The sequence below is a fragment of the Lonchura striata genome, chromosome 8, assembly GCF_046129695.1.
Source record: "Lonchura striata isolate bLonStr1 chromosome 8, bLonStr1.mat, whole genome shotgun sequence".
NCBI lineage: Eukaryota > Metazoa > Chordata > Aves > Passeriformes > Estrildidae > Lonchura > Lonchura striata.
Window position 1 is genome coordinate 32,482,920 of NC_134610.1, and position 25,387 is coordinate 32,508,306.

The following is a 25,387-nucleotide window of genomic DNA, read 5'->3' on the forward strand; positions in this document are numbered from 1 at the left end:
CTGCACAATCTTTTTTGTCAACTGCACAATCATTTTTATCAAAGTACAGAGGAAAACCTTTTCACAAATTTGGGTTAAAATTTCTTTGCTTCCTTTCCTATTAACAGCTATAGAATCCAGAGGCAAATCATGACATTTCTTCCTATCTCACCAGAACTTTGGCTGTTTTCTCCAGAGGTTTCCATTTTCTAAAACATCTACATTTCCATGTTCCCATGGAAATGTAGATGTTTTAGATACCTGTTCCCAGTCTTCACAACATCCCTTAAAGTAGACTGGGCTGAAATTTTTACTTCTGCCTTAACATTTCTACATTCCTGCTTCAAGATTTTTTTATCAAAATGCTGCAGTGCCTCTGGGCTGGGATAGGGTAAAAAAAAAACAACAGGAAGACACTTGTTTTTTTCCACATACTCTCCCTTTTCTTGCAAAATTGCCAGAGATGAAGCTTAGGAAAGGTTTACAAAAGGCAGCACTATTTTCTCTCCACACATTTTGGATTTATTGTTGGAATTCTCTCTCTCTCAATGCCATCTAAGTGACTCATCCTTCATGAAAGTTTTGAATCCATTCATCAAAATGTCATCCCTCAAAACTGTTTCTTGCCTGCTTGTTCAGGATGCCACTACAAAGTCACAGAGAGAATCAAAAAGGCTCAGGGAATTCATCAAGTTCCAAAGCTTAGACAGCTCCTAAGCAGAACTTATAGACTACTCTAGCACAAATATACACACATTAAAATGTCTTCCAGTTACAGTAAAAAGCACAATGCAGCAGAATTTAAGCTGAAAGACTGACCATCCTTACCAGAGTGACACAAAACCTCAGCACAGTACAGGGAGTGGTGAGAATTGTCTGTAATTAAAGGAAGGCATGAACAAACAGGCTTCAAACACAGAAAAGCAGGAGACCCATTCACCATTTCTGGCCCTCACTCAGATTTATTGTATTGCCCAATTTGCTAAACAAAACAGCCTGTGCTTCAAACTCTGCCTGAAAATCGAGCCAGTGAGAAGCAGCTGCCATGAAAAACCTGGCACAGGGCTGACACTGCATCACATTTCTGATTTGAGACTACTCAGAATAGGCTGAAACCCCCATGGCCCAGTTCATGTTGTCCTCCTTAACACAGGCACAGAGATCAGCAGAGTCAGAGATCACTCCTGGAATAAGGCAGGAGAACAGTTCAGTTTCATCACTCCAAAGATTTCTTCTTTCAGGGTCATTTCCCATTTCACCTGCTGCAAAGGCAGCACCAGAGCCTGGTTTGTGCAGCAAAACCTGCACCTGGACTTGGTAGGAGCTTCCTAAATTTTGAGGAAGCAGGTCCCCAAGTGAGCTGCTGGCAGACAACTAAAGCTCATTCTTGATCCCACCGCCCAAATTTGTATTAAAGGAAACAACTTGCAGGAAAATTACTGAAAGTAGAACTAAAGTAATAGCTACTTCGTTTCAATAATTTGGTTAAAGTTCTGCAGTGTTTTCTTTTATCACAAAGTCTTATTAATGTATAACAATTTTCTGCATAAGTTGAATGGAGTTATGCCTTGAACCTACACCTTACACTAAGGTTTCAGTACTTTTTTCCTCTCTAAAATTAAGGAAGGATAATCAGATAATGGGTGAAAAATTCCTTTTTGAAGAAAAACCATCTTTTATATCCACACAAAATATAAGAACTGCTTAAGTAATTTTTGCATCATTTAAAGCACCTCTTGCATTAAAATATCAGCATTTTTCAGTGTGAAATCTTCAAGCTTCCATTCAATCAGTGAAGATGGTGAAGTGTGAGAACAAATTCCCTGAAAACCTAAATTTGGATCTCTGGCTCCCCACCAGAAATTCAGAGCCTTCCCTGAGACTGCACACACACTCAGCTGCACCTGACAAAGGCACGAGGTGAGTCCATTCATCAAACTCATGCACAGGAAAGCAGCCAGGGTCCCCAGCAGCTCTCCCTCCTGAAACCAGAGCTGGTGCATGATCCAGTCACAGGTAGCAGCCTCACACCCCTACAAGCAGATGCATCAGCAGAGCTGTGACTTGCTCCCTTTCTTTTAAAATGTGTTGTGGAACAAATCTCATGTGCCTACATTGCTCTGATGCTGCGAACTCTCGCTTCTGCCTGGGGCACTATCACTAACAATAAATCATCCTGCTTGAAATTCCTGCTGACCTTCAAGACACCAGCTGTGCACAGCACATCTGCAATCTGTGTCCAGACTCCTGCTTAGTGCCAGGGCCTCTCCCATTTCCACCCTGGAAAAATTCTCCAGTCAGCAATACATTACAGAAGAGCCTAATGACTCTGCCTTCCACCAGCAAATGGCCATCAGGATGTAACATTCAGAAAAGACTCAGTCATGACCCTTTTTTTTATCCATTCACATTTAAAATAGTTGATTCTTCCTCTCTTGTGCAGCTCCTCAGCTATTTCTGATCTGTCGTAATGGCCCTCTGAATTGGGTCTGTGATGGGAAAGTCTTTAATTTCTCAGTCTTAATCCTGAAGGTAATGGGAGAACCTGGAGTGACAGGCATATTTTCTAAGAACTGGTGTTTCTGGTCCTGGCAATTTGGGAAGCCAGAGTTGGCAGCTTGGTTTTGCAGGCTCAGCCCAATGAGAATATAAAACGTAAACTCTAATTACTACTGATTTCAATAGTTTCGCCTTTCACTCTTGAGGATCCTAAACATAGTTAAATTACTAATTATACCCTTTTAACACAGTCAAGGTACTGAAGAGCAATAGTTTATTGGCCTCCCTTAGTTACTGTGTGATCCCCACATTATTGTAACTTCACCATTTTCCAGGGCACAGGGAGAAAAATTTGAGCATGTTAGAGAAATCATCAGAAGAACAAAACCCTCCATCAAAACATCAGATTGTCCCAAATGATATTCTGCTGCTACACTTTTAGCAAGTGGAAGGAAAAGCATTGCCTTTAACTTGTGTTCTCTTCAATGTGATCAGATTAGTGCTGTTCATCTGCTGACAGCGATTTCTGGTATTCTGTCAAATACAGACATACAATAATTTTCCTTACCCAGAACATGCAATTCCAATAACAATCAACTCTACAGAGTTAAAGTGGAGGGTTTTATTCTTTTCCAGGTGCTGGGACTGAGTAGCACACTGTACTATCAATGGAACACAACTGCTCTGGGCTCAGACAGTGGCAGCTCTCTGACAGTGCACACCAATTACACCAAACAGTGAGGATGGGAAGAGAAAAAGCCACTGTCACCAGCTGAAGCTGCAGGGGGGATTAACCTAAGGTAATCTAAATACCTGCCTGGATTTTGGGCAGTGCACAGCTGGAGCTACAGCCCTCTCTCCTCAGCAAGCAGCCTGGGAACTGCAATTACTGTGCTGGGCAACGTCTTGGGTTTATATCTCTAAGGCAGCAACTCCATCAGCACAATTATATTGCTCCAGTGCCAGCTCCAAGGAAAATGTGCCACCAGTGTCAGCACCACCACGTCCTGGAGCACATAAATGTTAATTAGCAGCCTTTTTTTAGAAATTATGAGATGCTCTAGTCCTGCACAGCGTGAGATTTGATGAGATTAGAGCACTGGGTGGTACAGCTAATAAATCAGTTTACTGTACAACCTCATTTCTTTAATGAAGAGCAAATACCTGAGCCTTAGTAAAGCAAGAGTCCCAGGTGTACACTTGCTAACCCAAGTGCTGGATTTAATTTTTTTTTTTGCATTCCTCCAGAACAGGGAGCACTGACCTACTGCTCATCATTAGAGAACGCTCTCCTGTCAGGGGGTCAGTGCTAAGTGCAAACTTTGATGTCACAATTAAAAAACATAGAAAAGATGAGTGGCAAGGCCATTATGGGAGAATAACTAGTATAGTTTTCATAAGGGAATAACTTTTAAAAGCTGACAAGAGCTGTCAAGGTGTCAGGCCTGGAGAAGAGCCAGCACAATTAACATACCCTAGGCTTCAATCTAGTAGACGGGGAGAAAGCAGGATTTATTTTGGACAATTACAAGTTAATAAATGGAAGCGTCAGTTCCTCTGTAGAGCACCCATTAAAGCCTACTAAAGGTCAAAACCTCTTACAGTTCCTGTCACGGTAGGCAACACACTACCATTATTTTATATTTCAAGCAATTTTACTGTCAATGACAGCAGTTACAAATTTGCAAGAAAATATTTTCCTTAGCAGTGTACCAGGCAGTTTACTCCACAGAAATCATCTGTGCTCCCAGAAGTGACTAATATTTCAAGATTTTTATTATGAGCTCAGTGAGGTTTATTTATTTATATATTTGTTTTCCAAACTGCACACGAGTGAATAGGAGCGTGAAGAGCTCAGCAGGAGATGCCATCCCACTTCCTTACATCCTCCAGCCACACAAAATCCAGGGAGTGATAGGCACCTACCCAGGGCAGCTGCTGAAAGCCTGCAGCCACTCCCCATGGGGAGGTGAGCTGTCCCCTCCAAAAAAAGAGGGCAGGCAGGGCACTGCTCCCTCCCCAGCCACCCTCATTCCCCTTGCTCCAGCTGCCCATCACATCCAGACCTGGCACAGCACACACAGCCAGTCACTTGTTTGTGTGAGCCTCACCCCAAGAGTCAACCGAGCTCAGAAATTGCTTCTGCTTTTCTTTACTTCCACTTAAAAAAACTACTTAAAAATAAAAATCAGAACAAGAACTGGCTTTGCTTCACTTGCAGAATTGCTCACCCTCTGCAGCGGACCAAGAAAAGAGGGACACTGCTTGAATCTTGTTATTCTCAGTTGCCTTCTTAACAATAAATAATAGACCAAGTGTCTCCAGGTCAGATGGCAGCTGGAGGGGCTTGCCAAGGAGTCTATCCTCTCTGTGCATACCCCTATGGGAAGGCACAGCAGCCCCTGTGGAGCACCCCAGCACTCAATGAGCAGCCAGTGAAGCTGTTCTCCAACAGGGACACACACACACGGATTTTTACACTTGTCTTACCCTGAGGCAATAAGGAGCATCTAGACCCAGAGCTTTTTTAATACACAGTATTTTCTCTACTGCTTAAAGAAAATGAGACAACACTATTTTTGCCTTGTTGATCTTGCTGTTAATGGAGGCAGAGATGATTCATTAGCTACTCTGGCTTCCCTTTGTTCACAGCCAGGCAGGTGTGCAGAGACAGAGCAAGATACCTGAATGGAGCTTGGAAAGAAAATCTGCCACCTGCAGAGTCATTGGAAAAGACTGGCTGTCATTTAAGACATTATCTACATTATTTGAGTAAAATATACCCCCATATCATCATCATCTTAAGCTATTTTAAGGCTGCCCAGCTCCCAGCATTACAAATCCTATTGCTCATGTAATAAAATGTAATGTAATGTCAAGATTTTCATTGTAATGAAAGCTTTGCTTGGACATCACTCCTCCCAACTCTGATTTTGATTTTTTTAAATTTAGTTTAGGAAAAAAAGTAAAAGGATCCTAAAACAGCCTCAGGTGTATAACATATTCCTTGAAGGAATTTTGGCATGGGATGGATGGACGTCTGCTTCTGGCCTGACCTAGTTTTAAGCATCTGAGCAAAAAAAAAATCTCCCTGTGAATATTCCCTGTAGAGTACTTCTTTTAGCTGTTAATTCCCCAATGATTTCACCTGCCCCTCAGAGATTTTTTTTTCTTTTTTTTCTTCTTTGAAATCCCAGCTGGACTCAGTTATCTTGGGTCTGGCCACTTGCAGGTGCTGGTCACAAAGGAGAAACTCAGACTGGAGCTCCCACTGTGCCACACAAGCACCAAGTGCTCAGTGACGAGGTGTCAGCCTTGCAGGCGAAGCAGATGTGAGACAGGCTGGGACTCAAACATGTTCTCATTCAGTGAGCACACAAAGCTCACACCTAGTCTATAAAATTTACCTTAGATGTGTTTTTAATGTATTTCTCATTATACAATCCATAATTCTTAACCAACCCTATACATTAGGCCAATGCAAAGGAAAGTGTACTAATTGGGTATTCCTTAGAAATACAAAACTGTGGGCAGAAAGGAGGGGAAAAAGTGAAGTAAACTGCATCAGCAGCATGTGTTGTACTCTCATCTAAACAAAGGGAAAAAGAAGGATTCATTAAGCAAGAAATGAGTCTTGAAATGGCAGAGAAGAAAAGTCTCCTGCTGGGGCTGAGAAGTGGGACTGTAAAGAGAGATGAGAGAGAAGAAGAGGTGGCAGCAGGCTCTGTCTGACAGAACAGAAGAAAGAGAACCAGTCCTGATAGCTTCAGGCTTACTTAGCAAAGACAGGGAAAACAACTAAGGGTGACTTTGATAAGCACCATTTTAATGCTTCCTTTCCTTTTTTTACTTTTTTTTCTAATTTGTCCCCTTTGTGAATGTCAAGAAAGTCTGCAATAATGATCCCTAACCTCCAGTACTGCTGTAACCCTTCTCTGGCACCCAATCTCTGGCAGTCTCTTGCTTTGTTTCCAGCTCTCATTACAAGCAATTTGTAAGAAGCAGATATGTTGTTCTGTAGTTATAAATCATGTAGCACAATGAGATCCTGTACCAGATGTGGCATACAGATGACAGTGCAAGCACGCACTTAACAGCTATAAAAAGTTTAAAATAAAAATATAAAAATAAGCATTTAAAAAGTTTGAGGTTTTTCATTAAAAATTGTTTTCAATTTTGTTGAATTTCAGTGCTGGAAAAGGAAAGGTGAGGGCTTACTTGTGTCCTCCCTTGTTATCATTATGTGTATCAAGACTGCACACCAAGACAACAGCAGTAAGTGCTATCAGAGAAGCCAGACATTTAAAAGTAGTTACATTAATCATGAATGAACTTGAATTAATGTGATTTATAATTTATATTACAGTATACCATGGGTTTCTCGCCAATTCCAATTTAAGAAAAGATGCAACATACTGTTGGAACAGATAATTCAAGGAAAGAAGGATTTCTGCAAGAGAGAGGTTTGAAGTGCTTGTATTTAAATGGTCTTCTGCAGATTGAATGCCTTATTTTTTTTTCTTTTTAAAATCATTCAACCAAAAAACACCCACACTTTCAATTGTGTGATGCTGAACCACTCCTCTGCCACACATGGAGTCTTTGGAAGACACTGAGAAGCCCTTTGTGTAATCATTCAGGTTTGTCACAAGGATGTTTGTCAAGAACAGCACTGGGTGAAAACAGAGAGAAGCAAGAGGCATGTCTGCAAAAAGGGTATGGTGTCCATGAGATGAAGGGAAAGCCTCAGCCAATCCAAAACACAAACAGGACAAGGCAGGGCCATTTCTAACTTTCCTTTTCATTGACTCTTGAAATGTTCTCAAACCATGGCTACTGCCTGTCTGCCAGCAGTGGACAGAACAGACACACTCCTGCCCACATCATCTGCCCCTTCAAATGCTCACCTTATTTTGGCTTTTCTTATTTCATTCCTTTGCAGCATGAGGGTGGGGAAAGCTTACTTTTAGAAGCCTCTCAGACCCTTCCTGTAGAGCTGTAGCTGTAGCACTAATTAAAAATCCAAACTGAAACAAGAGCCAACCAGCAGAGGCTCTGCAGTCATTGACTGCATGGAGAAAAAGAGAAGAAAAACCCAAGTTCATGTTTTAGCCTCCACTGAATAATCTTAAAATGGCTTAGGAATTTAAAGACATTACTGTGCCTAATAAAACCCCAGTGCTCCTGCCTGCCCAAGGCACTACAACACGAAATATCTCATGTATTCACTCAAGATGCAAAAGAAGGAAAACAGAAGTTTTTTTTCTGACCTTGTAATATGTAGAATTCCAAAAGTGACAGTGGATTGGAGGGTGAAATTGCCACCTCTCCAACCAAGCTGGTCAAACCAACAGCCCATCAATTCTCTCCTCCCACAAAGAAGAATGCAAAACCATCATTATTTACATGAACATCGGTGAGAAACTCCAGTAGAAATACGCAAACATCAGAAGGCATAGGAAACTTTTAAAAGAACTTTAAAACCTTTAAAAGAACAGGGTGACACTCACAGCCTTCCCTGCAGTGAGGAGCTCACCCCTGGCCCCGAGAGGTCCCGCTGCAGGACAAGCAGGGCCATGGCTTGTGGGAAAAACTCTCCCACTTCCCTGCAGTTTGTTTGCCTTGTCACATCTCCTCACAAAAGGCAGCTCTGATTGCAAAGCTGAGTTTCATCAACAGGTCAGAGCTACCACTAAAAAAAGAACAAGCTTTTTTTGAGCTGAATGGAGGGTTGATTTTGCAAGGATCAGCAAAGACTGCAATAGTTACCCTAAGAATGACTGTGGTCTGTGCTGAAAAGGTTGCTCAGTTCTTCCCAAAGAAGAATGAGCTCTCACATGGAAACCAGCATGCACAAACTGCAGGGCATGAAGTAGAATACTAGCAGAGCTCCCAGAGGGCAAGAAAATACCCTGAAACTTTTTTTGGTGGCAATTAGGAAAATACAAGGTGGCTTTTGCAGGATCAGGCATAGAGTATTAACCACCACTTAATTGTGTTAGCAAAGTAGATCATCTTGTAAGAAATTGTTCACCTTGAGGGGTCAGAATTTAATATACTACTAGGAATGTATTGGGTTTTCCTTTGCTTTCTTTTTGATCACTTAACAGCTCAAAACCATGGAGTAACAAAATGGTTTTCACATTATTCATTACTTACAGTTAATCTACAATCTGCTTGATTCCTTTCAGGACAGCAGTGGAACTGCATGTCAAATTTCTGAAAACTGCAGAAAAGGTATTCTGCTGATTGGTTTGAATTTTGCAGCCATAATGAAGTTTAAATTAACTGTGGAAGACTGGCTCTGTTAAAGCATAAAGGGAAATAAAAAGCAGTATTTTTCTTGTAGGTAATTGCTTAGCTGATCTATTGCCTGATACAACTAAGTGATAGGTAAACCATCATCTGATCCCCGTGCTTGTATAAGTTTTTAATAATTTCTCTCCATCAAAACACTGTATGTCAAAAGATGCATTACAATACACACAATGTCTCAGGATCATGAAGTAAAACCCTGTATTTTATCCTATCTTCAGGTCCTAATTATAGTGTCCATTCTTATCTTACTGACGAACAGGAAAAAAAGTATTTTCTTTTGCAGTAATGTTGGCCAAACAGCAGAAACCTGAAAAATCCTGATATAGTAAAGCAAAGTTTAAAAAATTAGCCCCAAGTTCCGCTAACTTGCATGAAGAAATTTTCATGGACTGATTTAAAATGACCAAGTTGGACTGAAATGTATGATTAGATTTTTAAATAAAAGGATGAACCCCACAGCATGTGCCAGGGAAAGGAACATGCAGGATGTATGGAGCAAGCAACATTTCTTCTTGTCCCTTACTCCTCCCTCCCTCCTGCTTTGAACTGGTGCTGTAATTTTTTTTCCCTTCACTGAAGCGACAATTTAGATTTGGAAAATAAATGAGCAATGTGCAGTTGAAAAGAAACTGTAATTTTTTTTGCATGGAAATGTAATGTTAGTGATTTATTGGGTTATCAGGCTGATCTGGATATTGAAAAGAACATAAATGAGAAGGCTGCAATAATTCAAAACCAGAAGAAAATAAAGAACTGAGGATAAATACTTAGTTTCTTATCTGAGGAAGGGTTGCCACTGGGTAAGGCTCCTCCTGCAGTAAAAAACAGGCTCCTCGTGGAATCAGTAGTGTCAGTGCATGGGGTTAATATTCTGTTTGCAGGCTATTAGTGGGACAGATGGGGTATCTATTCCTCTACTGTAATTGTGTTTGCTCTAAAAACACTTCTTCAGAAAAAAAAAAAAAAGTCAATTAGTTAATCAAACATTATTACAGAATCAAATTTCCCAAACATGAAAACAGAAAAAGTTACAGAGTATCTTTTCTGTTGTAATTACTGTGGCAGGGACATCGTGATATGTCTCTTTTTTTTGGTAATGAGAAAACAGAACACTCATTGGCAACAAAATTGGATTTTGCTGGATTAATACTTTACTCAAAAATATCCTCATCTAACTTGTCAGTACAAGTTTGGAGCTAAAGAATGCCTAACTACTCTGTTACACTGATGCTTATCAAGAAGACAAGTGCTGGGATTAAATTTTATAGCTAAAATAAAAAAAGAAAAACTGGAAAGAAAACAAATTTTTTCTTTCACCCAGGAGAGTGTGTGAAGTTTCTCCCTAAATATACTGAAATATTCATAAAGAACTGAACTTGTCTATTTAATTTTAAAATGCATTCTGTAAAGTGGAATAAAGACTCCCACTGTGTGCTCTGGACACATCCCATATCCCAGAGGAGTGGGATCCTCAGTCTGGCTCCCTCCTTCGTGGCCCAGTGGGCTCCTGTCATGTTGGTATTTCTGCCTTTGTCTTCACAGTAACAGCAGGAGGCTTTTTGTTTGTTTTTATTACTTAAAAGAGTTGGAAAAGGAAGCATCAAGTCCATCACGAAGCTCAGCTCCAGTGCTCCCAGCAGTGCTGAGCTATAATTAATAGACCTGGTGAGGAACCTTATTAGCATTAAAGTCAGCACAGGTGCATAAAACTGAAAATGAAGCTTTTCACTAAAATTTAAACTCAAAAAACCCAAACAACCACCAATCCAACCACTAAAGATGGCTAAATAATTCCATATTAATGGAAAAAAAATACTGAAATAGAGTGATAGAGCAGAGTATATTAGGGAGAGGAGGGGCTCATTTCATGGTTGTATGTGCATTACAAAAACATCTCTGTATATGAATGCACAGCTGAACATTTGTTTGTGTTCCCTTAATATTTAAAAAGGCTACAAAGATGAGTATGTTTTCCTGAGGGTAAAAAAAGAAATATAGGAAGACATGCCAAAGTTACATTCTGGGAAAGCAATAACAGTAAGAAAGGACTACACAAGATCGATTCAAACACAAATGTTTGAATTTCTTCTGTGCTTGGGTAGTTATGACTGCCTGCCCACAAGGACACACCAAGATGTAGCTCTCTAACATGAGAAACATGATAAAGGGAAGGAATATAAAATTTCTTTATTCCAGAAAATTCAGCTGCGAAAAAAATGACTCTGTTATATTAAAAACAATAAGTCACTTAGCCTCAAAGAAAAATAGAAAGAAGAGAAATAACAAAATGTACCACAGGTAATTATTTTTACTTGCAAGGCATGAAAAACAAGACTCTGCAAGTGTCTCCCTGCCAGGGTCACGCTCTCCCCGGGAGGATGGAGCAGCTGGCACTGCACCTGCATCCTGTGCCCTTCCTCACTGGCCCTGCAGAAATGCAGCCACCCCTCAGCCATGCCAGGCACTTCCCTGATCCAAGAGCAGCAGAGTTATTTCATGAAATCCCTTATTAGTGAACAGGCCTGAAATCTGACTCACAACACATCACTTTTTCTTTTTGTTCAAGGAGCAAGTCTTCAGAAAATTCTTGCAACTCTTCAGTTTTTACCCTGTACTACACCAAAGCTCTGGACATACTGGTCTAGAAGGCAACAGGGTTTTTTGAGAATCATTATTTCTACATTTCAAAAATTGCATACAACATGTTGCCTCTGCCTCAGTCCGATTCCCAAAGCTCCAGGGGAAACCAACCTGCAAAAAGCAGGCCTGAAAAAACACAGCATAAAATCCTGCTGGCTCTCAGTGAAAAGTTCATTTCCATCACTGTATCAGTCTCCCAGAACTTGGCCATTTCCCTGCAAGCAGACACAAACTCCTGGGCTCTGCCAGAAGCTGCAGATGCACTGCAGTGCACCCTCTGCAGGTGCCAGCCAAGCAGAAGAGATGGGGATTTTCTTTTTCAGAGGGAATATCTCTGCAATGAGAGCTTTTAAAAAGAGCTGTAATGATGACTACAAGGATTCCTTGCTTTGTTTTCAAATTGCAGGCTCAAACAACTGCTAACATCCAATTATCTTTGCTGGGAATAGTGGCATCCCAAATGTGCTATATTGCTTTTAATTTATACCTTACATGCCTCATAGGAGGTACAGATTTAGTAAAAGAATGGGGTTATATTATTGTTATGTCTAATCACACCTTTATTCCAAACTTCTTGTTCTCACCCATATTCCACAAAATATTTATTAAAACACATGAAAATTATTCAAGTTTGGACTTTTGACTGACTAGAGATTGAAATTCTCTATTGTGAATAGAGATTATCTCCAGCTTATTTGGCACTGATGTCAAAAAAATGTGCAAAGAAAAAGATGTAAGGAGAGGAGAAAAATGTGGACAGGAGAAATCTGTGTCTGGAATTGGGAAAGGGGACAACTACTAATTTAGTCTTCCTGCATAATTTGTACATTATTCCCTGCGTACAATTTTAAATAAATTTGTAGAGCACAGAGATCATTTTCACCCAGAGACAAACAGTTTGAGAAATGACCTAACGGTTCTGTGGGGGAAAATTCCTGCTTATAATTTACATAATTGATTGTATTTTCATCTGTAGATGCAAACACATTAGGGCTATTTATTTTTCATCACAGCTTTTGCTGTTATTGTTGTTGTTTGATATTTGCAGGAGTCCTCCTGGGAGAGCAAAGAACACCAAGCTTGAAGTGTGCTGCTGTGGTATTGAGTGATTCATCAGAAGTTCTGGGATGGAGACTTTCCAGCCCTCTTTGTCCCAGCGGTGACAAAAGTCTCTGGAGGAATGGCTGGCACAGGGGACTGAGCTGTGTGCTGCAGATTTGTGCCCCAGGACAGCACAATGAGCAAGCCCAAGCAGCTACGACAGGAAGGTCACTCAGAGCCTCAGAGTTTAACACTCAGCTGCATTTATCAAACCCTCAGAGTCTCAAGGAGAGCAGGCAGGGGTTTCCAGCACTTCAGAGCTCCTGCCAGGGATGGAGGAGATGCTGCATGGACTCATACATATGTTTTAAAATTGTGGTATGGGGCTCAAATCCCACACTCTGTGGGTCTAGACCATCAAATAGCAATTCCCTCATTACTACATTGAATAATAGCAATTCTGCCTCAGTTACTCATCTCTCTGCACTGAGCTCAGAACTGCTTTTAAAGACACCACCATTTTATTCTGTTGAGGGCGTTTTTTCTTTGTCTAAGCCTTCAAAGCAAAGCAGAGAGTTCATTTTTCTCTATTACCACTGACTGCTTGCAAGTTGCTGTTCCTGGAGTATTTCATAAAGGCTGCAGATATGCTCTCCAAACAGTCCTGTAAAAGCTAAAAACAGGAAAGCACTAACAGAGGCAGTGGGGCTCTTGAGACACTAAACTCCTTCAGGTCCTAGGAAATAAAATTGGCTTTACCCTAGTCCTGTGCTTGCTTTCTGGACTGCTCAGAAGGTGCTCATATCATACTAGCTCTGAGTGGGTGTTCAGAAGCTGTTAAGACATAACAAATCAAAACACAACCAACACTGACAGCACAGGGCCTCCCAGCCAATGGAGGAAACCCACATTACAAATCTTCTCATTTAAATCCTGTAAATTTTGTGTGCTAGCAACATTTGACTGGATGGAAAGAAAATCTTCTACAACAGAATTGAGGTACGGGAGCTTTTAGGAACATTTTCTCTGCCAAGCCCTCCCATGGCTTAGACGGTGTGATAACAGACTTCACAATTAGGATTAAATATGGCTTTTCAGAAAAGCTGGGGGGAACTGAGGTTTAGGCAGAGCTTTCATCCATTTGATCACATAGAAACCCCTCTTGGCTGCTGGCATCACTGAGACCACAGTGGCTGCACAACTGTCCTTGGCTCATGGGAGACTCTTTGCACTAAGTACTTCCCTTACCTGTCCATTATTGTAGAAAGGTGTGATTAAAGGGGAAAAAAAAAGAAAAAAAAAAAAGAAAAAAAAAAAAGATAAAAAATATGAAGCAAAATCTAAAGACAGATTAGATTATTTGTTCCTCTCACCTCTACTGAACTGCTGGAAAACTTCTGCCATTGACATAGGCAGTCTCAGGACAAAATCAGAGCATTCAACAGTGGCACCTCCACATCTCTTCAACAAGCTTATTAAAACTACCCATAAAAAGAATTTGGTGTGAAGTTCTTGAAAACAGAGCCAATCAGAGCAAGTCTGTGCTGCAGCATATGCTGCCTGCCACCTTTTCCACCCAAAATATGGGAAGAGGAATGTTTTTCCTTCATAGCACTAATAGAAGCCACCACGAAATACATATTCCAGAAGAATTAAACTCAACATTTTATCTCAGGAATCAGTAGTTTTATTTGCCAGTAACATTACTGAAAAGTTTTACTTTGGCCAAACAAGCATCCATACAATTTTTTGTGCTTTTTTTTTTTTTTTTTTCCACTTCCTAGCAGGGAGATTAGACTTGTGAATGTTGAACAGAGGAAGGGGATGGCTTTCCTGTGTTTCACCAAACACAGCCACAGAGCCACATGCAAACACAGACACACAGACCCCCTGCAGAAAAGATGGAGAGGCAGCATCTGCCACGCTCCACCAGAGGCTGGTGCAGTGTCCACCCTCTCCTGCCCAAAGCCACATTTACCATGTAAAACACTGGAAAAAAGTTCCTGTTCAGTCTCACACTTGACCTCAGCTCCAAAATCAATTTTTCATCACTATTGAATAGAGGAACAAGGACTGCAGCCTTCAGGTTCTCATTATTTCAAAGTGCTTCACAGCACTAAAAAAATTAAAAATATAAATCCTAAGTGAGGCCAAGTGGAGAAAACTCTGCCCATAACTGCCCTTTTCCTGCCATCCATCAGTGATGTGCTGTTGTGTGAATGTAACACCTGTAGAATCAATTCCAGCTGTACTTTTAACTAAAACTCATAATAAGCAGCTACAGGATGCAATGAAGCTACCTGCTAATTTCTTATCTAATTTATGTATCTTTCCCTCCAGCTTCTCACAGATTGCTGTTGCTGCTGAGGTCCACATCTTCACAGCTCTCCAAACTAAATCTACACTCACACTAACATTGTAAATTATGGCTAAATAAAAATACCAGTGAGAGAGAGAAAAAAAAGTTTCAAGGAGTAGTGCTAAAGAAAAGCAATCATTATTCTATATAATACAGATATAAAACATGTAGTAGCTTATCTATGTTCACCCTGAGCAGAATAACAGGAAAAGGGGAGATTCAATTAGGAAAAAAAGCAATCAATCCAGATACATAACCATATGATTTCACCAGATGGAAAAAAAAAACCCAAAAAAAACAAACCAGAAAAGGTACAGAATAATTACCAGCTCAGTGGCCTATGTAGGAATTTTCTGTACAGTTATTACATATCTTTGCACTATCATTACATATCTCTTTAGGGGAGTCAAGATGCATTGTCCTTGCTTTTGAATTAAATAGATTTAACCCATCTGCAGATCAGGATGTTGCCCTGGGATGCATTGCCTCTCTCATTCTGTGGGAGCACAGCTTTTATCTCACCAAAGACACAGCTTGGAGGTAAGTGATACAATAGGGTGAGAGAAACCTAAGTACTGATGCTTTAAAGTTAAGAAACAGAAACCTTTCATTGACACACTTTTTTAAATACAGTGCATTGAAATAAAATCATAGCTCATTTCAGAACTGTGCCTGCACTAATGTAAGTAGTCATAGCCCCTTTCACAATGTATCTGCACTAAAAAAAAAGTTTACCAAAGAGTATGTCAAGTTTTTTATGTACATCTGTTGCAACAAATGTTTTCCAGTAAGTCACATCTGAAGTATACCACAGCATTTATGTGATAAATTAAACTGTTAAGAAGGAAATTATACATTTACAATTTTAATAATATTATTCATTATTATTCACCATTCCCTGCTCCTCTTCAATATTAAACTGTTCAAATTTCTCTTTCTTCCCACCTCAGAATTTTTTTCACTGTAAAATCTCCAAAAGATTTGTTCTCAAGAAAAGAGTGAATTTTGTTTTCCAGAATCTGCAGTTGAGGACAACTCAACTGTGATTTCCCAGCTCGTATGAAGAACATCTTATTTCATTATTCCATCTGAAACTAAGCTGAAGTAGTGAGCAGATTTCTCTTACCTGTTTGTGAGCATGATCATAAGAGTTAATGTGATTGTCAAACTCCTGGTGTTTATAGTACTGCTTGTCACAGAGTTCACAGTAGAAGTTGGCTTTAAGATCTTCCAGAGCTTTTGCTATCGTGTTTTTCTTTTCAGCATAATCCTGGAAGGGGGGCAGGAAAAAGTAATTTTAGTTTTGCCTTTGACGCTGCAAATGGATTTTGTGCTCTGCAGTTAATCATATTTGTAAACATTTACACACCTCTGTAACTAAAAGCCTTCCCGTATTTGCTGTGTTACACTGCACATGTTTCCTGGACTGCTGTGAGGATGAAGAGTTGCACACTTCAGTTTGCTCTACAGTTGCCAGCTCCCCTTCAGGGCTCTGTCAGAGGCTAGAAGGATTTCCCTGGGTTCTATTTAAATACTAATATTTATCATGGTGAAGTCTATTTGCAAGTTCATTTTGATCCAAGCCTCACTCCTCAGTAATGTACCCAAGCACAATAAGCATGAAGATACGAATGGCAATAATTCAGTTACAAGGCTTTTACAAGAAAGTCTGCTTACTTTAAAAAAAAAAGTAAAAAAAAATATACTACTAGGTCCTTCTTAAATGCCTGTACATATAAAACACAAGGAACATTTTCACAGCTGAGATGTAATTAATATCTTCATCCCCTTGTGTTTGTCATTCCATATCAGGACACAGAGGGGTCTCTGTTTACTATACATTAGCCAATACATCACACACAACTCTGCTTATCATTGATGAGAAAATTGCATGTGAGACTTTTTAATTCCCTAAATACACCAGTGATAACGTGGCCTGTTGTGAAAGAGCATGGAAATGGTCTGTCATGTCAGATTAGTTGTAACACCAGTTAAACACTGAGCGTGTATAACCCCAGTGCAGTGGCTCCTGCTTTTGACAAGTCTGTCTGGGATGGAATTTCAGATCAAAATCCCAAACATGTCAAATATTCAACAAAACAAACCCCTCAGATTTGTTTCTCAGAGTTTCTTCACTGTGAATTCTTTGGTTCATTTAAATTGAGATAAAAGTTCTGATATTGTAATCAGAACATCCTAAAGTGAGCTAATCTGGGGGAAAAGACCATATTTGGTTGCAGATTTCACAGCTGACAACTCATGTATTTCCAATATATTTTGAGGACTTTAAAATGGAAAATTTATGTTTATCAGATTAGAATGTTTTCATAACAATGCTGTTTATTCTCAAGAGAGAGGAACAGTAGTCATAAAATTAAAACTATATCCAGAAAGTACTTATTATTTAAAGTAGCACTTTAACTATAATTCAGCATGATTGGACTGCTAGCAAACACTGTTGATTCATACCCAAACTGAAGTACTCCCTCACCAAAATTTTGTCCATTAATAGAATTGCACAAGTCACTTCAGAGTGGTGTTTTGAATACTGGCTGACACATGACAAATTCACACATTCCTAACACTTTTCTACAGTGATGTTTCACAAAATCTGTTCCATTTAAATCCAAACTGAGTTAGCATTTTATTTCAAGAAAGAGCAGTACTTTACACTTGAAAATACATTTATGCACTATGGAAATTTCACCTGGAAACTCTGTACTTAGCTCTTGGTATCAGCTAGCAAAATCTACAGGTTTCAAACCACTTCAGGTATTACCAGGGTACTGTGTATGGAAAGCAGTGGAAACAGAATGAAGACACTAAGGGGATACACTCCCTTGAAACACTTTCTAGACTACAAGAATTACTTTTAAAGGGAGGACACCTAATTTGATTTAATTAAAGCATGAAAAAGAAAAAATCTGAATTTGGGGCAATTATCAGAACTCTGGAATACTACATATCATCAACTATATATATATGTATATGTATATATATATATATATATATGTATGTATGTATATATATGTATATGCATATATGTGATATATGTGAGGAGAATCAGTGTGATGGATCCTAAGACAAGAACAGTGAATTTAATAATACTTTTTCATAAAGATCTTACACCATGCTGTTGATTAACTCTCAAGCAAGCTTTTGTAAGACTTACTAATGCTCTGAAATACCTAGAATAAAGTTATGTAACTTCACTAGTGGTGTCTTTGACTTAAAGCACCATTTTTGAAACAATACAATATTTTCATAGCAAAACCTAACCTGAATGCAATTACATTTGGCATGCCAATGCATATTAATGAGGCAGGGGCGCTGGAACTCCATGAAAAACTTTACTGCAAAGGATCTTGGGGTTTCTATCACTAAATACCTTTAGCTGGGGTTTTTTTAGGCACAGGGTTAAATTTACATTACAATAGTACATCAAAGTTTCCAAGGTAAGTGAAGAATGGCAACACATCTAAATTAAATTTAATTTAAAACACAAGTAGATGGGGTGGAACACAATAATGGGGCTCAGTCATGCATGGAGAAGGGACTTTCAAATGACAAGAACCAGAAGTACTTGACCTTGGGAACGTATGAATGCCTCTATTGGTTCAACCTTTTGAACCTGTGCAAGATTTTGATGTACAACTGGAGAAAGTGACTCTTAACTCAGCATCACTCCCTTTGCTTTGCACCTGCATTCTGCTGGGTTCAGCTGTTGCATGTTGGAAAAGGTCATCAACACTTTTATTCCCTTTGACTGGGTCATTGTTAAGTACATGTACCCCTAGCACACCTTGTCTCATGTTGTGCCCCCTGAATGACATAGCTCTGGTTTATTCATGAGTTCCTTTACTCTTCATCACCTCTGCTTATTCTTTCCATAGTCTCCAAAAGATCCAAGAACATGCTACACCACAGTGCCATGCACGAATCCACTCTTAGTCTCTGTTTTCTACCCTCTCCCTTTCAGAATTTTTTGTTTTAAAACATGATATAGCACTAAACTCCTTTATCATCCACATCCTTTGTTACTGTATAATATTTTATACAGCAAAATAAACTGGCAGATGTTCCTATGCAGCTACTAAACTTCAAGAAACGAAAAATTTCCCATTTCTCCAGGAGCAGCACAACAAACCTCAAGACTTCAGCCTATTGTATTTCACATGCACACACACAGAAACCCCCTTAAGAACACCCTTAAAGGATGGTGTTCAGGAGATTCTCTGTCACTGTGGGATCCCCTGGGCTGGGACTGAGGCTACTGCCCCTGCTGCTGGCAGTGAGCAAAGTCCAGAGTCACTGGGAGTGAGGAAAGTGGTTTCAAGGATGGGTGTGATGCCCTGTGAAGGCTGGCCTAGATCAGAGACTAGACAGAGATAAAGAATAAAGCAGGGATTTATTAAAAGGCCTCAATGGATCCACCTGGGCAGCACAAGAGCCCAGCCAGGGCTACACCCAAGATGGACCAAAATGGTCACAAAATGGACAACTGATCACAGGGGCTCTCACTTTTATAAGTTCTGCTCCTTTACATATTGGAGTTAATTGTGCAATTACAGCTTTAGGTTATGAACTCCCACCCTGCTTGTTTTTCTCTCTTCAGTCCACGTTGTTTGTGCTGTTGGGCCTGAGATTTGGATCATTTGTCCTTGGTGCCCATCTGGAGCAGGAATAGTTTTGTCCCCCTACTCTCGCAGAGAGCTCACCATCCTCTAATATGAAGCTCAGACCCACACACTAAAGCAACACAGGACCTGAAAAATATTAAAGCTAAAACCTGAGGCATCAAGCAGAGACTGGAAACAGGAGAAGAGAGCTTGTTGGGTTTTTGCCTGCCAGGCTGTTACTGTCGATTTTGCAAGGAGGCTTTCCCCAGCCCTGTCCATATTGATGAGGGATAACTGCCCAAAAACTGACAGTAACAAATTACAGTCCCTGGACCTTGAGAGCAGCAGGCAATGGAGTGCAGACAGAAATAAGCTGGAAGCTTACAGGAGAAAAATATTCCTGGAGTAAAGTAGCAGCCAAAAACTCACTTAAACTGGTTAAATATGGTCAAGCTTAGTTTCATTTTCATCAAGATTTGCAAACCATCCTGGAAGTTTTAAAAGAACTTTGAATTATGATTCAGCCTTGTAATAAAACTCAGAACTGAGTATCACTTAGTTTCATTATTTTTTTCCTGAAAGGCTTATTATCTGAAAGCCTACAGCTATAATTCACTGTAGCTATTTTTCATAATTCATATGAAAGATCTCTAATAAGTGATCCCATCTATCAGCTAGCTTTATTTCTTTAAATCCATCTTCTCCATACTCCAAAGCCTTAAGTCTATGCAAATGCTACTGCAAACATCTGATAAATTGGATTAAAAGCAGCTTTATTCACAGAGGGGCTGTCACAAACCAGACTGGACTTTGTGCTCCCATTACAGGAGGGAGAGAGAAAGAAAGAACACTACAGGAGTGCTGAACTCTTTACACAGATAACTTTGGAGAGCTCACTGGATGCCTCAGCCATGGGGATATTTCTATGGAGTGCACTTCAGGCTCCCACTTCTGCTATCTGCAGAAAGGTCAGCTAGACAAAAAATAAAAGGAAGAATGTGAAATTATAATACATTATCTATTCCATGGTGATTACTAGTGTGAATATTCTTACTTTACAATAAATGTGAGTTCCTTTTATTGCAGCAAGCTACTCTGCATTTACTGTAGACTTAAAAGGGTCAGGCCTGCAGTCACTGCAAAGCAAAACGTATTACAGAAATAAAGGCCTTCTTCAGGATAATTTACTGGTATAGTCATCCCAGAGAGGATTAGGCTGCTCTGGTCTGATCCTCTGGATTAGAGCCCATTAGACCTGACAGATGTTCCAGTCTAACCTTGTTTCACAAAAAAATATTTAAAGCATGTTTTTCCTGTTACAATAACTAAACAAAAAAGCAAAATTGTAGTTTAGATATTAAAAAAAAAAAAAAATCAAACTAATACCCTTGGTTTGGCAAAACTCTGCATTAGCTATATTTATATGAAAAAAACCAGCCTAAAAATATATTGTTACCAAAAAAAAAAAAAATCAGCCACAACTTAAGAGCACACTTTTCTATAGTTAATTAACTGTGACATGCATGAGCACAATTAACAAAGGATTCCTTAATGTCTGATATGTTTACTTGGTACTATAAAGACAGCAGATTTTGTGGAATAAAATGTACAATTTACTAACATCTCCTCTGCTATCAATCTTGGTGTTATTTGGTATGTAGATTTTTTTAAATATCTTTGCATAGCACTTTTTTTCCTCCTGTAAGCAGTCTGTACATCATCCACTGATGTACTTGAAAAAATAGAATACATTAACAATATTAGTACAGTCTAGTAACATATCCGATTCTTTATAAGGTTCCTGTCCTTATCAAGGCGGGGAGACCAAAGCAAAAGGCAATTAGATACATGGATCAAATTACTCATTGATCCTGACAAATTCATTTCCAAACAGTACACAGTTTCAGAAGGGAGACTGGCAGCTGACTGGGAAAATAATTACCACAAAAATTGTCAGGTCTTTTTGATTATCCTACCTGAAACTTTCCCATGAGTTGCAGGTGATAGCAAACTACAGCTCACCAGGCCACAAACACTATTTCCTCGATCCCTTCTGACATTCTCCTTTTGGGCAAAGGTGTTTCCAGCAGTGACCCCACTGCTTCCCTGCACTGGATGGGGATGGGACCAAGGAAGGATGGTACTTTATATTAATTAAACATCTGAGGCTGAATAAACCCCACACCACTTTTATTTTTTCTTCAAGACTACCTGCAGACACCCAGTTCCAACCCAAGCACTTATTACATCCAGGAGAGCTAATCAGTATTCTGCTGAAAATGCACACTTGAAAATGCTATTGAAGACGTGCAAATTATTGTAAAACTGGTTTCTCAGCTTCCCAATAAACACACAGACAGTCCTTCGTGTTTGGGTAAACACCCTAGCATTAGGATAAATAACACAGTGAAATTAGAATGAAATCACAAAATTTATTCCCATTAGTGCTGTTTGCTTCCTAAAGTCATCCTAATTTTGCCAGCCATACACCTACTAATGCAAGCAGCTGAATCCCACACCCCCTGCACTAAATGGAGTGAGACAGATGAGAACAGGGCCAAAGCTGGACTCAGTGGAGAGCAAAGCAATGCACAACAGTGTCCTGCCATGGTGAGACTGAATTCACTGGAAAGGAAGCTCACAATGAGGCAGCAATTCATTATCAGGTTTGTCTGACTCATTTACTTACCTAAAACACTTATAGTGTATAATTACTTTTAACTGGGACTCATAAAATCACTTGATTGGTTTATTCTGCCATTAAAACTAACTGTTTGGCACAGTCCTGTAGAATTATTTATTTATTCTAGTGCTTTAAAAAACCTGTTTCAGGCAGAGCAGGCACTTGCAAAGGGAGAGTGCTGGCCACACATTTTTGCCTGGGAGGCTGTATTAAGAAGGAGCTCTTTATCAGTGCTCATGGAAAAACACAGGTGTAGTTATGTCAAAGGAAAACTTATCAACACATCTCTACCACTAATCTTTTGACTGAGTGGAACTGAAGGAGGCTTTGCTGTAGAAAGGAAAGATGGTTTAGCTCTAGATATTCTTTTCACTGAATGTTCATCACTGCTTAATGATAAGCATGGGAAGAAGCAGCCTGGTATTCATCTCCTTTACTCCTCCACATTAAACAGTCCAGTCACTTACTTTGATTAGAGCAGAATTTTGATTTTAAAACATCCTGGGATTTAAAACATTTTGGCTTTTTATTTCCTTATAGGAGGCATATAGATGCCTGAAGATTTTCGTAGCTACTTGACTTAATTCAATTGGCAGGTGAGTGTCCAACATAATTAGACAATTGGGAAAAATCTAGTTCTTCTGTTGGATTCTTCCATTGACACACTGAACTAAATGAAGTGAGTGCCTTTGAACCCTGCAGAACTCACAGCCCTGGAGAGGGACTGAAAGCCCCTCCTGAGCACAAACACCAAGTGCTGGAACAGATGGCAGTGCTCGTGCCTGGCAGCCCTCAATCCAAGGGTTATGACCACATTTTTCATAAGCATTTCAGGACCTGAGGAAGGGCAAAGGACAGATTAGGGCAAGTTGTTTATTTATTTTAACCACAGGTTAACTGACTGCCAATTGACTAGGTACTATTAATTTGTATTAAAAAGCTGCTCTAGAGCTCTTCAAGCTTTAATGAGTTGGTGAAGTTAATTTTTGGGCTAGGAAAATTGCCAGTAAAGTTGTGCAAGGCATCAGGGAAACAGAAAATTTGACCTTATGTTAAATAGATTTAATTTGGAGCATGTGATTAACCTAGGGTAAAACTTACACCTGAAATTTTCCATACTTATATTTCCAGGATGAGAGTTCTTGGTGATTATTCCATTCAGCCTTCCTCAATTTGGCTTGTCATGCTTGACTGTAATAATTTTCTTTTCTGCAAGATTTTTAGTATGATCCTCTGTAGTGATTTTTTTTTCTCTTACTAAGCTTTCACAACAGCTTTTCTTGTTTTTTCTGATTTTGCTTTTATTTTTAAAAGTTTTTTTTTAAAGAAAGACAAAATTAATGTAACACATGAATTGAAATAAAGATGTTTCTGTCTCATTTCATTCCCTTGAAGAATTCAATTTCTCCACAACTGGTTGAAACTGCAATCTGTTCTACTTTTAAGAAATCAGATATATTATTAAAATACAAAACAACATCTCAGAAATGAAAGCATTGCTTTTGTCCTACTGAGGGTGTTTCAAGTCATATTTTAAATTTAATCAATGACGTTTTCAGAGCCAATCTGTTAGTTGGGAGCTAGTGAGGAGCACATGGTGCCCCACTGCACTCAGCACTCCTGGAAATCCCTGCAGCTGGCTCAGTGATTCTTCTTTACAGACCCTTTTTGTGGTTCTGTTTTACTATTGCTTTCCAGGCCATTAAGTCCTTCCATGAAAAATTTACTGTCTTTTTACAGCTTTGGGGATCCATCACGACTGGCCCTCAGTTATGTGTCACGAGCACTTGCCTGCCCAGCCCCTGAGCCAGGTCTGACCCCTCCTGGGCAGCTCTGCCTGTCTGCCCAGCCAGTCCTGGCTGTGGGCAGCAAACAATGCCAGCTGCAAGCCAGGACAACCTGGTTTGCAATTCCAGCTGCAAGCCAGGACAACCCAGTTTGCAATTCCAGCTGCAAGCCAGGACAACCCTGTTTGCAATTCCAGCTGCAAACCAGGACAACCCTGTTTGCAATTCCAGCTGCAAGCCAGGACAACCTGGTTTGCAATTCCAGCTGAAAACCAGAACAACCCTGTTTGCAATTCCAGCTGCAAACCAGAACAACCCACTCCAGCATACAGCTGGTGGTCTGTATGGGCTTATCCTGTCCTATACAGACATGTTCTGTTATTAATCAGAGCACGTGGTTCAGGGTTGGAACTTCTAGTTAAAAAAAATCCCCACAACCACAACATCAAACCCCAAAACCCACTAGGAATTACTCTCCTGAACTCCTTCGGTTATCTAATTATGAATATGTATGAGCTTAAGATTTGTGTTATGATGCAATAAATATTTATTTTCCTAAAATTAATCCTCAGTGTTATCACAGTCAGAACACTTCAGCTAAAGTAAAAAAAATAAAAGCAAAAAAAAAAAAGCATCACTCCTTTTGGCATCATTAAATAATGCAAATAAATCGTTTTACTCAGAAGCCCAGTGAAAAAGTTTGCCCTAATGGGAAATGGGATTAAGTTTAAATTTGCCATAGAGAACAGTCCTTGAAAAAAATCCTTCTAAAGATTTATTCTACTCTTGAATTGATTCAAAATCCTATTCACAATCAGTATTCAAGCGTGATGAGGACGTTGGTCTAAGTGAAAAGGCAGCAACACTACCAAGGCAAAGAGAAATGAGACTGTAAGAACAGTGCTTTGCAAATACACAAAGAGATTTTGAAGATCCTGTTCTTTCATTTCTGAGATTGTTTTTTAAGCTGCCAAACAATGAGAAGAGCCCTGCAGGGGTCCTGATTTATCCTGGCCGATCTATGCTAGCTAAATTAGGAGTGACCTTGTAGCAGTCTGAGGCACAGCATTTTTGAGATGAGATGGGCCTGCTACTCCTTCTCTCTGAAAACACAATAAAAAATATTGCAAACATCTGAATGATCTCAGGTTGAAAAAAAAAAAAAAGAAGAAGAAATGAGAGGATATTGGAGTAAGTGCAGCTGCTGCTGAAGCAGCTGCCTATATGCTAAATACAGTAGCTAACAACCCATGGCAAATATCTTTTCCCAATGAGCTTTAATGAGTTTGTCTGACTCTGTGTGTGAGAAACAAATAGCAAATGAAGCATTTATCATTGTTGTGAGCCTCACCTGTATAAGAAGTTGCTTGGATAGATGCAACTCATGAGAATAGCTACTTATGTCCACGTTAACACTTCAGTTTGAAGACTTGAGGCTGTATAGTTGGATAGCTGACAGTCA

The 25,387-nt window shown here is 39.6% G+C and overlaps 1 protein-coding gene across 2 annotated transcripts in view; it reads right to left on the reverse strand.

The window, feature by feature from the left end:
• ZNF804A (zinc finger protein 804A) overlaps window positions 1–25,387 on the reverse strand; it is a 145,347-nt gene that overhangs the window by 19,481 nt on the left and 100,479 nt on the right. The window contains exon 2 of one of the 2 annotated variants that reach the window (XM_021543118.3): window positions 15,963–16,106. The exons of the other annotated variant lie outside the window; for it this stretch is intronic. Within the exon in view, the coding sequence (XP_021398793.2) occupies window positions 15,963–16,106 (144 nt within the window). The remainder of the gene's footprint in view (window positions 1–15,962; window positions 16,107–25,387) is intronic. 2 annotated transcript variants of the gene reach the window in all.